Source organism: Gopherus evgoodei, chromosome 6 (genome assembly GCF_007399415.2).
Source record: "Gopherus evgoodei ecotype Sinaloan lineage chromosome 6, rGopEvg1_v1.p, whole genome shotgun sequence".
NCBI lineage: Eukaryota > Metazoa > Chordata > Testudines > Testudinidae > Gopherus > Gopherus evgoodei.
In genome coordinates this window covers 131546671-131564339 of record NC_044327.1, presented here as the reverse complement: position 1 = coordinate 131564339, position 17669 = coordinate 131546671, and the positions used below count along the sequence as shown (strand labels likewise).

The window sequence follows — 17669 nt, the reverse complement described above, 5'->3', positions numbered from 1 at the left end:
GAGGACCAATGGAGCTTCGCGACAGGTCTCGTGGGTAGAAACACGAGCCAGAAAGGCGGCAGATGAAGCCTGAGCCCTGGTAGAATGCACGGTGATGTGGCTTGGGGAAATATGAGCCAAATCATAACAAGTGGGGATGTCCGCCAGCACCCAAGATGAGATCCTCTGAGAGGAAAACAAGCAAGCCCTCCCTTTGGCCCGCTACCGGGGCAGAGCTGGGGCACCTTAGGAAATGATTCTGTCAGCACAATATAATGCGAGCACTCCACAGATGTCCAAGGAGTGCAACGGTTATGCCCATTGCGTTGAGCTGTGGGTAACATGAAAAGCCAAAACACCTTAGGGAGGAAAGCCGGGTGCGGTCATAACTGCACCTTGTCTTTGTGGAACCTTCGTAAGAGCTCTGATCTCAGAGACCCGTCTGGCCAAGACTAGGTTGAGGTCCCAGGGCGGGGCTGGGCGGCGCACCCGAGGGTGCAAGCGCTCCAAGCCCTTGAGGGACCTCGAACCCATAGAGCGTGGGACACTGAACGTCCATCTTAGCCTGCTGGAAGGTAGGGATGGCCACTGAGAGTATCCTCAGCGATGATACCGCCAGATCCTGCCACTGAAGGCCAGAGGCAGGCCAAATAGAGGGGATCGAGACCTCAGCAGGAACAAGATCGAGCGTACTGCAGCTGTAAAGGAAACGCTTCCACCTGGCTCGGTACGTTGACCAGGTGGAAGGCTGCCTGTCACCCCGACTCAGGTATGCAGGAGCCACCGTGAGGCGAAGAGGCTGCAGGTCCGAGTGACGAAGCCTGTCATTGCCCTGAGTGATGAGGTCTGGGCTGACAGGCCGAGCAACGTGGTATGTCAGTGCTGCCTGGACCACTCTGGAGTGATCATGATGATGCACGCTCTGCCCCTGCGGAGTTTGAGCAGGACGTAACGAACCAGTGGAAACAGTGGGGAGGCATAATGCAGTTGGCCGTTCCACGGCATCAGGAATGCGTCCAAGATCGATTCCGAGGAGAGACCTTGGAAGGAGCAGAACACCTGGCATTTCCTGCTCTCGCGGTGAGCGAACAGGTCTGTGTGAGGAAACATCTCCACTTCCGGAAAGCGGGACGCCTCACATGGGGCAGAGTGATCACTCGTAAGACAGGAAAAACCTGCTGAGTCAAAGAGTTAAGACGTTCCGAACGCCTGGGAGAAAGGACGTCGCCAGCTCCATCGAGTGGGCCATGCAAAAGACCCGGAAATGGATGGCCTCCTGACAAAAAAGGGGGGGAAGACTATGTCCCCCCTGAATACTTATGAAGCACCTGGCCCTTGTGTTGGCTGTAAACACCGAGATACAACGGCCTCGCAGCTGCCGCTGGAACCCCTGGCATGCCAGGCGGACTACTCTCATTTTTGGGGCATTAACGAGGAATGCCAGCTTCTTAGAAGACCAAAGGCCTTAAGCTCGGAGGCGACCATGAGCACTCGAGCAGAGAGATGATGCGTCCGCCGTCAGGGGCAGTGAGGGCTGGGGCGGATGAAACCGCATCCCTGTCCACACCAAAGAGGGAGTTAGCCACCACTCTAGGGAGCCTAAGACGTTCGAGGGAACGGTGACTACCATGACCATTGGCTCCCTGTCCAAGCGGTACGCCGAGGTGGGCCGGACTTGGAGAGGACGGAGGCGGAGCTTGGCGTGTTTGGTTACAAACTTGCGGGCAACCATGGACCCAGGAGACTGAGACAAGAGCGAGCTGAGGTCGTTGGGAAAGCCTTCAGACCTCAGATGATTGTTGCCCTCGCCTAAAACCGCAGTTGACATAAGCAGGCTCCGGCTAGGCAGGAGACCAGGATAGCCCCTAGGAAGCCCAACCTCTGCGTGGGAACCAGAGTGGATTGCTCTATAGCAATCATCAGGCCTTGATCTGTGAATAAGACCGTGACGATGCCCACGGCTGAGCGGTTTGTGTCTCAGAGTCTCCTCGGATAAGCGAATCGTCCAGATACGGAAAAACGCATATCCGACATCAGCGACGGAAGGCGGCGACTATGGCCGTAAACCGGGAGTATTCACCGCTGGCTATACAGCGGAGGCATCTCCCGTGTGGAGGGAAGATGGCACTGCGAAAGTACGCGTCCTTCATATCCAGGGCGGCATAGTAGCCCCCAGGAGGCAAGGATGGAATAATGGTTCCCAGGGATACCATGTAGAACTTCAACCTTATCCTAAACCGGTTGAGTCCATGTAGATCTCTCTTCGGCCGTGGCTTCTGGCAAGCCGGGCCCCTTTTAAAACCGGGTGAGCCATGTATGGCTCCGGCACTGGGCTCATGGAAGGGCTACTTCCTGAACCCCGCTAACTAAACTAACCATGTTAGCAAAGAAACACGTATAACCATACAAATATATATATAAAAGTGTTATAACTGCATAATTATATACGAGAAAACGAGTAGCTAGGGAAGTGGAGGTCAGCTAAGCCGCGCTCCACTGTTCCAACGACCGACACGGGCGGTAAGAAGGAACTGAGGAGCGGGTGGGCCGGCAGGAGTATATATGGAGCGCCATGGTGGCGCCACTCTAGGGGGCGACCTGCCGGCCCACTGAGTTGCTAGGGTAAAAGTTTTCCGACGAATGTGCACGCGCGGCGCGTACACCTAACTGGAATGGATATGAGCAATCACTCGAAGAAGAACTAAAAGTAACTGGACATAATACAAGGGAAAAATTAGACTGAATGTTAAAAAACATCCCGAGCTTATCTTATTAAACTTAGACTTATTTAAAAACTTATTTCTTGTGGAAAATTGAAGCCACATTGCTTGGGGCATCAGAAATTGGGCTTAAACATAGCATTGTCAAGATTATGGACTAGATGGCCTAACAGAAGCTCAATATGGAAAATATCTATTATTCCTACCGGGAATTCAATTAAGGTTTACTTTTATGCCTTCTCACTACTGTAATCAGAATGCTGTCTGACACCTCCTCATGTGCATTCATCAGCAAAACTGAATATCTGGTTCCTTTTGTCTGCAGTACCTTGATTCAGTCCACTCTTGGCAGCAGCATGCCATCACATGCAACTGTAGGTGTCCCAGTTCCTCCTCCTGATAATCACTTAGTCTTGCAGTACACACAACAGCCAGCAAATAAATACTACTTCAGGTTTTTGATTTCAGGAAGCTTCGCGGTCCTTAGTTTCACATATAGTTTTTACTTTCACAGCTTCCATACCTTTGCTCAAAAAGTGACCTCCAAAAAACAAGAATAGAGTTTTAAGCTAGTTTCTTCCTTTAGTTATAGGAATACCATCTTTTCCCCCACTCATAACTACTGGGGAAAGGTCTTTCTACTTCAATCCAAGAAGAGTTAAAAAAACTTTGGTTCACTTTGGGAATTCAGATAACTGAACTAGCACATCCTCACATACCCTCACTTCCTGAGTGAGGATTTGGGGATTATGAATCCACAGCTAAACCCACTCCCCATTCAGTATGGATTAGTTTTAATTAGGGCTGTCGATTAATTGCAGTTAACTCACGCGATTAACTCAAAAATTGTAACTAACTGCAGTTTTAATTGCACTGTTAAACAATACCAATTGAAATTTATTAAGTATTTTGGATGTTTTTCTACATTTTCAAATATACTGATTTCAATTACAACACAGAATACAAAAACAATGAGGAGTCCTTGTGGCACCTTAGAGACTAACAAATTTATTTGGGCATCTGCTTTCATGGGCTAGAGCCCACTTCACCAGATGCATGAAGTGAAAATACAGGAGCAGGTATAACTACATGAAAGGATGGGGGTTGTTTTACCAAGCACGGGGTCAGTTTAATGAGATAAATCAATTAACAGCAGGATACCAAGGAAGGAAAAATAACTTTTGAAGTGGTAACAGTGGCCCATTACAGACAGTTGACAAGAAGATGAGTACAGTAGGGAGAAATTTGTAATGGGGAAATTAAACTTTAGGCTTTGTAATGACTCTACCACTCCCTGTCTTTATTCAGGCCTAATCTGACGGCTACCACTCTGAAACCTGTCAACAGAATACAAAGTAGACAGTGCTCTTGTTGTATTATTTTTTGTTACAAATATTTGCACTGTAAAAATGATAAACAAAAGGAATAGTATTTCAATTCACCTCATACAAGTACTGAAGTGCAATCTCTATCATGAGTGTCCAACTTACAAATGTAGATTTTGTTACATAATTGCATTTAAAAAACAAAATAAAACTTGAGAACCTACAAGTCCACTGAGTCCTACTTCTTGTTCAGCCAATCACTAAAACAAGTTTGTTTATATTTACGGGAGATAATGCTGCCCCACTTATTTACATCACTGGAAAGTGAGAACAGGTGTTTGCTTGGCAGGCTTTTATAATTGGCATTGCAAGGTATTTATGTGCCAGATATGCTAAAACTTTTGTATGCTTCATACTTCAGCCAACATTCCAGAAGACATGCTTCTGTGCTGATCAAACTCATTAAAAAAATGAATGTGTTAATTAAATTTATGACTGAACTCCTTGGGGAAGAATTGTATGTCTCCTGCTCTGTTTTGCCCTCATTCTGCCATATATTTCATGTTACAGCAGTCTTGGATGATGACCCAGCACATGTTTGTGTTAAGAACACTTCCATTGCAGATTTGACAAAACAAAAGAAGGTACCAATATGAGATTTCTGAAGATAGCTACAGCACTTGATCCAAGATTTAAGAATCTGAAGTGCCTTCCAAAATCTGAGAGGGATGAGGTGTGGAGCATGTTTTCAGACATCTTAAAAGAGCAACCTGAACCACCAAAACAGAAAATCAGACTCAGATGGTCCACACTGCTTTGGATAGTTATCAAGCAGAATCCATTATCAGCCTGGATGCATGTCCTCTGGAATGGTGATTGAAGACAAAGGGACACAGGAATCTTTAGCGCAACTAGCACATAAAAACCTTGCGATACTGGCTACAACAGTGCCATGCAAATGCCTGTTCTCACTTTCAGGTGATATTGTAAACAAAAAGCAGGCAGCGTTATCTCTTGCAAATGTAAACAAACTTGTCTGTCTCAACAGTTGGCTGAACAAGTAGTAGGACTGAGTGGACTTATAGGCTCTAAAGTTTTACATGGTTTTATTTTTTAATGCAATTTTTTAACAATTCTACTTTTGTAAGTTTATCCATCATGATAAAGAGATGCACTACAGTACTTGTATTAGGTTTGAAAAATACTATCTTGTTTTTTTACAGGGCAAATATTTGTAATCAAAAATATAAAGTGACTACCATACATTTTGTATTCTGTGTTGTAACTGAAATCAATATATTTGAAAACGTAGAAGACATCCAAATATATTTAAATAAATGGTACTCTACTATTAAAAGTGCAATTAATCACAATTCTATTTAACTGCTTGACAGCCCTAGTTTTTACTTGGTCTTATGGGTCACAAAAATCTAACGCCATTGAAGCAGAGTCCTGAGAAAGGAAAACATCTTCGTAGCCATATGTTTAATCTCCTGTTTTAAGTTTTTAAAAAAGAGGAGGCAGCAAAAGTTGGAAGATTTTCCAAGTGCCACTATACCAATCAACATGTACTATCTGAACCTAGGATAGTCCTTTGCATAAGAAAGCAGCCCCCCTCCTCAGCACCAAGAAATTAATATGGAGTATGATCTTATTTGCCAGTACAGATTTGGAAAAGCCACCAGTCAAACAGTTAAGACTAAGCCATCAGCTAAATAACGAGCCTCTAGTCTAGCGAGATTACTGATAAGACAACATTTAAGACCATTTGTTCAGAACTGGGCACTCAGGAGCAGCACAATGTACTTCAATGCTGGAGTAAGGGCATCCAAGTCCAAGACTTGGGCTGCAGTCCTCATTCCTCAAGAGATCCAAGAAGCATGCTCAGACTCTGGGAAGGAACGCCTTCCTCATTTTCTATTGAGCCTATTATGCAGAAGCATATATGAATATTATTCATGTAGGAAAGACTGTATTAAGGTCATTGTTGACAGAAGGGAGGGTTTACGAGGTAGAAAATTTTTGAAGGGGGGAGTGGGCAGTATCCTTGGAGTGCACTTATTTCTCACGAGAGAGGACTGGCAAGACTAAAGATTAAGAACAGAAATTTTGTTAAGATAGTCAAAGGCAGAAGGTTCCCAAAGGATTTGTCTGGACTCCTCCACTAAAGGCCAATCTAAAAATTTCAGAATAGGCTCTCAACTTCCAAACAGGACTTCTGAAGTTAGGTACTTCTGTGAATTCTGTGACATGCACACACACTGTCAAACATACAGTGCTGCTCCAAGGTCTCCAGTAGCAAAGGCTTTACAGACTAAAACATGCTAAGAAAAAGTACAGGTCATAAAAAGGAGGAAGATAAAGAGTTTCCATAAGAATCCAGAAATCCACACTACGTGTCACATTTGTTTGCACTGACAGAACTGGATCTGCCTAGAGCTGCTTCTTGGATAGGTCTCACGATGTCTGATGCAGACTGTTAAATTCCTTAACCCAAGACCAATAGTTAATTAAGACTGACATGGTACTTGAAAGATCATCAGCAAGTGTGACATAGTGTAACTAGAGAGGACCTTTTTACTAACTGCTGAACAGGCTAGACCAACCACTATAATTTATCATGAAATTACCTACAATAGTTAGTGATGAAGAGTAAGGATTTTCTGGAGCGCAGGGGAGAAAACATAACTGAAGGGAAGAGCATTCACATTTAGTTAAACGTGAGGCAAGCTTTCCCCATACATTTGAAAAATCTCAACTCTCTAGCTTGCTTACACAATATACAACCCCAAGCCCCAACGGTCACCTATTTATTGCTTTACTACCAAAGGAAAGACAGCTTCAAAATAAGATATTTAGATTAAAATTAAAAAGTTCACTGTTCGTCAAATTTCTGACGAAGACATGTCTGAAAAAAGTTGACTGGAGAAATTGTTGGTCATTAGTAAGCTCCCAAACGAAGCTGGATGGAAAAAGTTGGTAACTGCCAACGTTCCAAGTAACAGCAGAGCTTCACAATTGTGGTAAATCTGAGGCAATTACAACTGGGGTTATCCGCAAGGGTTGAACACCACCCTCTGAATTAGAAGGCTTACCAGAAAAAAATCTAGGTTTAGCTTTTTACATACGACGCCTAAGTTATAACAGCTAGAATGTGGCTTAATTGTGACTAAAGACAAGCAAACGTTGAATGCATTTCGTAAGTCTCAAAACTAAAACCATGTCTAGTACACCTGAAGATAAAAAGAACCACTAAAAGTATCTTACCTCATAAATGTTGGGGTGCCACATTTTGGTAAGGAATCTGAAGGTAGGCGGTGAATATGGATAGTCGATAGGAAATTTAATGTGAGCCTGAAACAAACAAAATCAATCTCAGTTTTCATGTAACAGAACACATGGAGACCAGCAAATTAATCCATGTTAGTCTTTCACACTGGAAAGTTTGGTGGTCCAAAGTGATTTCAGTCTTAAAGGAAACGAATTCATCATTGTTTTGTTAGTGCTTCAATGGACATTAGGCACCTGACAAATCTACACCAGTTTTTAGCTCCATTATTGGGTCTCATGAGCAGAGTGGTACTTGAACAGGAGAATTTGAAGATCAGGACTGAGATTCATTGGACTGGCAATCCTTGTAAATAGAGAGGGAAAGACAAGCAAGCAACTGCCTCAACTTCATGTAGCTCTAACTCAAGTCAAAGTCCTGAGATGTCTTAATTAACTGTTTAAATAAACCAACACTAACAATTAAAAATTACTTAAGAATTCAGTGGCCAATATTATCAGTTTCCTTTTTTTAAACCTCAGAATAGGTTAAGCCTTTTGGCCCCAGTAAGAGGAATTTTCTAGTGTTCCAAGCATGTTAGAGGGACTATCTGGATCACAGCACAAAGAGGTAACTAAAGAACATTTACATCAATACCTGAACACTGCACAAACCTTGTGAATAGGCACAAGGAACATTTGTTGGTAGTTTTGAAGGACTTGGTTGGTGGAGGAAATAGAAATTTTACTTCAGGCAGACCAACTTGTCTACCAACCTGGGTATTTATACTACACTTGTTGCCATGGCATCTGAGCACTTCACAAATTCAGGTATTCGGAGGCTTACATTTTGCAGAGCTGCGTAATCCTGCCACATAAACCAGAACCTTGATAAGAGAATTTCATTGTACTAATGGTGGGTTAGCACACCTGAAGCCTTAGAGGAGCATCTTTTTAATAAAAAAAAGTAACAAATAGACCTTTAGATTTCAACTAGATAGATTCTAGTTACAGTTAAAACTAGAGGTGGGTACAAACCAGCATCTTAAAATTGACTCTTAAGGTTTGGTAAGGAAGCAAGGTGCGCTGAAATAAAAATCCAGCCTGTTTTGCAATTTAGGTTCCTCTAGTTTAAAGCAAAACCAGCATTCTCAGTAGCTTGAACTTTTTTTTAAGCCCTTTCACAGTGTCCACAGGTAGACAGCGTGTGTTATGGAAGTACGGTAATGTCAAATCCTAAGCAGAGGGGGTTTACTGGAGTATACACTTTTAGAAAAATGCTAACTGGATGTTTACAATATAATGCAACAGTGATCAGTTGGCTAGCTTCTAAGCCCATTCAACCCCCAGTTCTGACATTTTATTAGAACAAGAGAGAAAAGTGGTGCTCAAGAGTCCAAATTAAATCCAGAAATAAACACAAGGTTGAGCTAGGTAGAAAGCTTGCTTGCATAATTTTGCATCTCTTGTTTGATAACATCCTAACATGCTGCTAGGCACGTCCAAGCCAACTTCAGCCTAAACTTTGATTTTTGTGCCTTCAACTTGGAGCCTTATTTGTATTTAAATGCAGAGGATTTAAAATTTGAAAGCCAGTTAGGCAGGCCTATTTAACTTTGACAGGCACTTTCCCACTGCTATGTTGTATTGTATTCCATCCGGAAATCTCACAGATCCAAAGACAGTGCCTTTATATAAATTAAGCAGTTTCTGGGTTGCATGCACAACTGTAGGGTAAACCGGAAGGCTATTTGACCACTGAACTGCTTGTTAAGACACAAACGCTGCAGAATAGAACAAATGGAATGCACTGAGTGTACAAAAAATATACACTGTAGAGCAGTGTTTTTCAAAGTACTGGGTCGCCTTGCTGATTCAAAATGATAAAGATTGTTGCTGCGCAGTAAGGGACCTGGAGAGGAGGAGTGAGGTAGGGGGTGAGCAGGAATTGGGGAAAGGAGCAAGTTGGAGCTTGCAGGGCTGCTGCAGGGCCAGCTCCGTGCTGCTTGTCGAGAGGGAGAGGGAGACACACCCCCACCCATCCACCCCTCCCCTGGAGCTAGCTGCTGCCAGTGGGGAGAGGGCTTGGAGGGAGTCCTGCCTGCACCCGTAACTCCTCATCCCTGGCCCCACTCCAGAGCCTGCACCCCCAGCCAGAGCCCTCAGCCCCCTGCATCCCAACCCTCTGCCCCAGTCCTGATCCCACTCAACTCCTCATCCCCAGCTCCATCCTAGAGCCCTTACCCCTGCACCCCACCCTGGGCCACCTCCCACACTCCTTACCATAGGCTTACTAAGGATAGTCTTATTTCTGTGAAATGGGTTAAGCGGGAATGTATTGCAATATTATGATTTTATGAAAACTAGTCAGAAAGATATATAATTATGTTGGGTTACAGACATCCATTTTCTTCAACTGGGTCATGAGGGAAAAAAGTTTGAAAACCACTGCTGTAGAGTGCACACAACACTGTTGGGGTAGCAGATAAAAGTATACATTAGGGAACCACTTGAAATTTATCAATTGCCTACACATCAAATTTACATTGTAACCAGTCATGTCTTCACAAAAGATCAGAAGGCTACAGAATTTGGAAACAAGCAATTATTTCCTGCTCCATTTTATTTAGCTAAATTGAAGTACTCAGTACAGAGATGCTCTAGTGTAGCAACCCAGATACAGAAGTTGGCTTTTCCAGTGAATAGCTCTTTAGCACTAGAGGTCAGAATTTCACTGTGTCAGCTGTTCAAGCTGTAGCCAGAAGGATTAAGTGCACTGGGGAAACCCAAATGATCTAAAAAAAATTGGGGAATTTTACAGTGATCACTTTCACCTCTCCTCCTCCTGATCATTGGCTTGAAATGTGAAACTGAACTCATATCCAGGACATTCATTAGAATTTTCACAAACAGGTTTCCAGGTATTACTCAGCATTTTACTTTAATAGAAATGATCAGTTTAAAGCAGCTTTCTACCAGCTGAGCATTAACATATTTCATTTGAACGGGTGAAGGAAACCAGGAGTTTCAGGGGCAAACTGCCACATAGCTGGTGAAGACTCACTAAATCGCCATAGCTGGGAATCCAGCATCAGCACAAACTGCCATTTAAAATATTTCCTAGATTAAATACGTCAGAAGACCAAGGAATATATAAAGCTCATTTTTGAGTGACTGTGTTACTTGTGGCAAATAAGTTTATACAACCCCACTGACCTGTGAAGAATGGAGGCTATCTGGATACTTTTTACGTGACATACCCTGAACTGGGTTAAGATAGGTTCTACTGTATATATTGTCAGAGTAGCACAGATCTGAGGCAGTATACCTATGGTTAAATTCCAAGTGGAATTTATTTTTAGAGTGAGTATCCAGAAAGCACCAATACACAAATAAGGAAAAAACATTTTTGATACCCAACATCCCCCGCCCCCTCCCCGGCACACACACATCCCCCCCCAGCAAGCTGCTGAGCTATTTTAAGTTTACCTTAAACCAACTATAGAAAGGGACCAGAGCAAATCCTAGATTTCAGGGATCTGAACACTTGACTTCCCTCACTGTAGTTCTTGGAGACACTTGAAGATGTAACAGGATGGAAAGTAGAAGTCAGGATTAGATCTGTGCTTTGCCAGTTCCGAGGCACGTTAGTTAAGAGGTTCTAAGGGGTAAAATTAAACATCACTATGATATTATGCTTGATAAAATGGGTTGGCTGCAGATTCCATCCTATGTAATTATTTGACATGCACAGTCTCTTCAACTAGATTGCTGACACACCACACTATGCAATTTAAATACATTTGTAGAAAAAGTATGGCTATTTTAGTGGATTGCTTCCTGTTTATTGCCCTACATGTTCCAGATGCTGTCAGTGTTCCATATTTGAAGTACATTATTTGGCTTTGCCTGCATTTTCCTGCTACTCTATTCCTTCATATTTAAAATGGCTCAAACAGAGCACATGCACATAGGGAAGCCATTCAAGGGAAACCTCAGAAAGCAACTGTCAGCTAAGTTAGCCATTTAGATATCATATTACAGTAAAAGCAGTTCTATCCAGCATGTTGTGGAAATGGGGGGTGCCGGTAAGTGAAAAATGGCAGATAAAAGAGGTAGGGAGTTTGGGGGCAGGGCTGGGGTGCAGGAGGTGTAGGTCATGGGCTCTGGGGGCAGCTCAACTTGGACAGCTCCCTGCAAGCACTGACCTCTCCCAGCTGCTCCTAGGCAGAGGTGTGGCAGACAGCTCTACTGTCTCGAGGACTGCCTCTGCAGCTCCCATTGGCCAGGAACAGTAACCAATGGAAGCTGCGTGGGCAGCAGCTGAGGGCGGAGGCAGAGCACAGAGCCACCTGCCACGCCTCCACCTAAGAGCAGCCGGGACAGTTCGCTGCTTGCAGGGAACTGCCCAAGGTGAACAGCCCCCTGGATCAGGCACCCCCCCCCCCCCGCATGCAAACTCCCTCCCAGAGCCCACGTTCCACACCCCCTCCCACATCCCAACCTCCTGCTGGCCCCGCACCAGCCAGATTATAATCTGGACTGTCAATGAAGATCAGAAGTGACCGTTTATAGAGTTTTCCAGTTGAAGTGCTGGATAAAATGGCTTTTACTGTGCATTTGTTTTTAAAAGTGTTTACTAAATAAATTTCTAGGCAGTTTTTAAATGCATTTGGAGAGCCAATCAACATGGGTAAAGTGTGGTTGTTACTGTTGCTTTTCGTTTCTATATTGTTAAGTACTTAACTCCATCCAAAATATTTATCTACCACTGTCCCCTCTATGACCAGTATTAATATGAACATGTTACTCTAACACAACAGTTAAAATTTGTTGGGGAAAAGTGCATGTTTTATGCAAAAAAAAAAAAAAACAAAAAAAAAACTCAAGACTGAAGTGATTTTCAGATGTGCAGAGGACCAGCAGTTTCCACAGCAATCAATTGGAGCTGCAAATGCTCAGCACCTCTGAAAAGAATTTTTTTGAAAAAGTTACATTCCCTATAATAAAATGTTAGGTCTTGCTTTTTATTCCCAACACTTTACATGCTATGAACATGCAGCATCACTGAAACTTAGCTTCCTCTGAGGTGCAGAACAGCAGACAGCCTAACTTAAAAAAACATCTTAAATTTACACTGTTCCAGGTTGGGGAGAAGGGGGGTGGTATGCACGTGCACTGAATGTAGGATGTTCCTTGCATCTCAGTGTGAAGATACTAATGCACAATGAATACCTTCTGCCATGCCTACACTAAAAGTAACATTTAGTAGCTTTCCAAAAGACGACTAAATTATTTCTTCAAACTACAACATGCCTCATTAGCTACATAGGTTTCTTAAGAGGGTGGTATGGAGGGACAAGGGCAGGTGGTGGCAGTTTAGAAATGTATTACCCACTAATAGTGTTGTATAAAAAGCCATCACTGAAACTGTTGACATTTCTAGATACTTTCAACTCAACTTCTGCCTCCTAGAAAAGGCACTTAAGTTCTGTTTGAAGAGGACTATGTTAAAGTGACCTTGGAACCTTTCATTTTGCACCCACAGCATCAACACAGCAGAGTTACAGCACAGCACTTGATGACACGCAGCTATTCACATCCCTGTAGTCCAAACAAGCCCTTAGTCTCCATTTATGTCAACTGTTTTATTGTAATAAGAAATCAGTAAAACCCTTTTAAAAAAACAAAACTTACTACACAAAGTTATTGCTGTTTCAGGTAAGCTCAGGAGAAAGCATAAGACTCAAGCATGTTAGCTTATGCACCTCATAGGCAAAATGATACTGCAAGGGCTACGGTTGTAACAAATGTATCTCTTTAGTTCAGTGGTTCTCAGCCTTTCCCAATTACTGTACCCCTTTCAGAAGTTTGATTTGTCTCATTTAGCTCAAGTTCCATTTCACTTAAAAATGACTTGCTTACAAAATCAGACCTAAAATATACAAAAAAAAAGTGTCACAGCACACTATTACTGAAAAATTGCTTACTTTTTCCTTTACTGTATAATGCTAAAGTCAATTGGAATATAAATATTGTACTTAGATTTCAGTGTATAGCATATAGAGCAGTATAAACAAGTCATTGTATGAAATTTTAGTTTGTCCTGCTAGTTGTTTTTTTGTTTTTATTTTTTTATTTATTTATTTTTTAATGTAGCCCATTTTAAAGTATCTACATGAGCTGATGTGCCCTTGGGGATATGCAGAGGTCTTCCAGGGGGTACACGTACCCCTGGTTGAGAACTACCGCTTTAGTTTATCACACAGCCTGCACAACTGTCAACCAATACTTTGGATTACATCCAATTCCTTCATGGGTAAAGGACTTAACCACTACTAAGGCCCAAAGTGCCTGTTTACAGAAAGGGTTCTCAGCAATCAAATGTTTGTTAATTTTAGGTTTTCACTTTAAAACACGTATTTGATGTTTCCCAGCAGTTAACTGGAATATTGGCACTGATGATTTCCCACTTCTGTCCCAGCCAGTTCTCTTATGCTATTAGTAACCCAGTCTTTCCACACCAGAACAAACAAAAATTAAAGCAACTTCGTACTCATCCATTTGCTCAGTGCAAATTAAATATTTTCATCTTCATAAGTGTGGGCAGATTGTGCTACAGTAATTCAAAATTTTGAAATAGATGGGAAATTCTCATTTGGACAACTGAAAGTTTCGGTATTTCAGTTGAGAGAAACTAAGGCATAGAATTCCCATCCATGATTTATTATGTACTGGCGGAGTCTTCAGTTGTCTGCCCATATCAGACCATGGGACTAGTGCTCAGATATCAGCGGCCAAAGTATACATGGTATTTCTACACACTAACACTTAATTTTTGGCATAGGTAAGCAGTGCAATGACCGCTAAGTATGCTGCAAGTAAGCAGGAAACTCAGGCTTCCCTATATACACCTTGTTTTCAGCAGTTGCATTTTGGCTGAAGGAAAGCCTTCAGCCAAAATGGCTGTATCTGCACAGCACATACTTAACACAAGGCACAAGGCCAACACAAGTACAGGAACTATACAAACCACTGCTATGTTAATTTTAATATCTAGTCCCACAAAATGCCTTTTATTGCTGGCTGGTGCATCACAACTTTTTTAAAAAGTCACCTAATTGATTTGCTCTTCCACATTAAGCTTGTATTATTGAAATGTGGTGTTTAATACTATATCCTGGAAAACATTTAGTGGAGGTCATCTTAAGTATTAACAGTCCATTTAGCAAGTCAGTCAAGAAGCGGAAGCACCGTGATGCTGTCCAACTTCAGAACCTGCAAGACCACCATTACTATTAAAACTAGCTAGGCTGACTTGCCATTAATACAAAGTAGTGGGTCACACACTTTGTGGATTGTGTAGGCCAAGCTCATTAAACACACCAGGGTTCCTTGCATCCTTACATTCCACCCAACAAGCTCCCTGTATTGCCACCCTCCCGATCCCCCTCTATTTCAGGGATTCTGCAAAATTTCCCCACTTCCTCCCCGATGCTTTGGCTTTTGCCCCTCCATTCTCCTTTAGGAGAGTCCTGCCTTCTCCCCACCATACCTAGGGCTCTGTCTCCTCTCCTCCCCGACAACCCATTTCCATCTCCCACCACAGCAGGGTCTCTGTTCCCTCCATTCCCCACCTTCACCCATGCCAATGGCTTAGTGTCTCCCCCCAACCCTGGATTGGAAAGGAGGAGTGGATGACTTGTGTCCTACCCCTACAGACCAGGAAGGGCAGTAGGAGAGAGGACACTTCATTCCTTCCTCTCACTTCTTCTGGCTGTTCCTGCTGACTGAGCCTCCACCTCACACAGCTTCCAGCAGGGAAGCACGGATTTCTCTTCTGTCTGGGAGAGAAGTCATCCAGGGCATCACACGCTAAATATTATCAGGACCACATGGAGAGGGATTGTTATGCTAGAAGGTACTAAATAGGTGCCAGACACCAGTGGTTTGATCTATAGACAACTGCAGAGGTACCTGAAGCACTGACTGTGCTAAACAGATGACAGAAGCTCAATGTATCACGCATTTCCCCTAAAATCAATTGCATTCTGCTAATTGATACCTAGAACGTTCCCTGGAATTTTGGAATTGATCCACTGTGGCATTCAAACACTACTGCATTACACACAGAAATGCTGTCAAGTTGACTGCAAAGTCTTTGCAAGCCTCTCCAATAAAAAGTTGTTCCCAGTGATGTATGTAGTAATCTCTAAACCAGCTTTTCACCCCGGACCCTTAGTTTCAAGTCCTGATTGAAATCATGCCTGAACATGAGTTCCCAGTATAGCACCGGACTGCACCCATTAATTTTCTTCACTTTTCAGACATCACATTAACTAAAGTAGTACAAGCAGAAAGCACCAAGTCAGAGTTCTATTAGAGACAGCTTGGCTTTCAACTATGCATGCTAGAAAAAACAAGTGGTTGAAAGAATTCGAACAAGACAGTCAGCCAAATTAGTTCTGGGAATCCTGAATGAAGATGCCCATTACATAGAACTAGAAAGCAACTATTTAACACAGGATACGCTCTCCTGAAGATAACCCATAAAGGAAAAAACTGGGATTGTATCAAGTTTTGCTGTTTTATGATTATAAAGGTGACCTGTAATTCACAGTCTAATCTGGAAGACTAGAGATCTAGTGAAACATCACAGGAAATGAAAGTTAAGCTATTGAAAGGATGAAGGAAATTTTAGTCAAACTGTTGGTTGTTTACACACCACCAAAAAGTTTAATACTTCCATGATAAACTTTTGTTGAACACCTACAACCCTTGATCATCTTCAATTCAGGTGAATGAACTCATGATACATACAAAAGCCACTTTGCCTACTGTTCCTCATCCACAAGGTCCATTAGGAAAACCCATCTGGACACTCATAGCATCTTCCAGGTAAAAACCCTGTTGAAAAAAGTGTCCTTCATACATTTTAAAATAATGGATAAATCCTTTTTTGTAGGTCATTTAACACAAAGTGAACCTTTTATATTGTTACAAGCATTTTGAGAATGGAACCATGTTATTGGTTTGCACAGTGCCTAACACAATTGGGCCCCGATTTTGATTAGAGCCTCTAGGAACTATTATAATAGCAACATTAAAAATTTACAAATTAAGAGTTTTACTATTATTGTATTTAATTTGTACATTTTACAAGCAAGAAATAGCCTATAGAAAATGTATACTTTCAGTAAATACTATGTCTTCAATTCATATTTATGGGTAGTTATGGCTTTTGTGACTGTTAAATACTCTAATGGTTTTGGGCAGTGTTAAATTCGACAGGAAATGGACAAATAAGGCAGCAAGTCCACATACTGACCAAGTTCAAAGTTACAGCTGCACCATACTTATGAAATCAGGGTAAAAATATAGTCCAATAGGAGAATGGCACACAAATGACATTTTCCTCATTTCTCACGCCTGGACTGTCTTCAGGGGATCTGTGTAAACTGAGCCACATTTGGTCCTTTCCTCCAAGTGTCATGAACAAGTAACGGGTGAAGAGCTGAGCAGTTCTGTCATTTCCCTACACTCTGACTCAAAGACAAGGAACAAATTTATTTTTTTAAAATGGTTCTCCCTTCTGTGTTAGAGGAGTCAAGCTCAGATATTTTAGTCTTTGTGATGTATTACAGCTCTTAATCTTCATTTACAAACTCCTGAGCTAATCAGAAACAGTCTGGGGCAAACCAGTAGAATGTTTAGGATCTTAAAGAAGCTTTCAGTTAAGTCACTTCTACCTTCAAGTGAAATTTTATTAGAGATAGTTCACAGTATTGCCAAACTAAATATTGCTACTAGGTATGAATTATAGGACAGCTGATTCAAATGCTGATGAGTCAAGGATAAACTGCTCCTGAAATACCAGAGGTCAACTAAAGGCACTATCTGCAGTAAAACCATCTACTGTGGTAACTCATGGTCAGCTCCCTTACATTAGATAGGCGTTCAGCCTGAAACACAGCAAATGTATCTTTAAAATATTTTAGTTTTGACATCTTGCTGTAGAGTTGTTTAAAATGGCAGAGGTATGCTGAAAGCAGAATGACCTACCCCCCCCTTGACAATAGGCCAACTGCATATTCCTGAAAGCGTGCCCTTCCCCTACCACGCTATTTATTCTTGTTGCTTTATCAGCATTGGGATCAGCACATGGCTACCATTGCCTGGATTAACCAAGCCAACTCTGCAATGCCCATTTTTCAATGCAAAGGCTTACTAGCTCAGCAATATACACTACCAATAAGAACTGGACAAAGCAAGGGCCCATTTCAAAGCTGGGCCGGACTAGTAAGTTGTTGAGAGAGAGTTATATCCCAGGCTCAAAGTGAGCATGTTCACATGCACAGTGTTAGTAATGCACACTTTT

At 42.3% G+C, this 17669-nt stretch overlaps 1 protein-coding gene across 1 annotated transcript in view; it reads right to left on the bottom strand.

The window, feature by feature from the left end:
• UBE2R2 (ubiquitin conjugating enzyme E2 R2) overlaps positions 1 to 17669 on the bottom strand; it is a 109721-nt gene that overhangs the window by 30222 nt on the left and 61830 nt on the right. The window contains exon 2 of the mRNA XM_030565761.1: positions 7292 to 7378. Coding sequence (XP_030421621.1) covers positions 7292 to 7378 — 87 coding nt within the window. The remainder of the gene's footprint in view (positions 1 to 7291; positions 7379 to 17669) is intronic.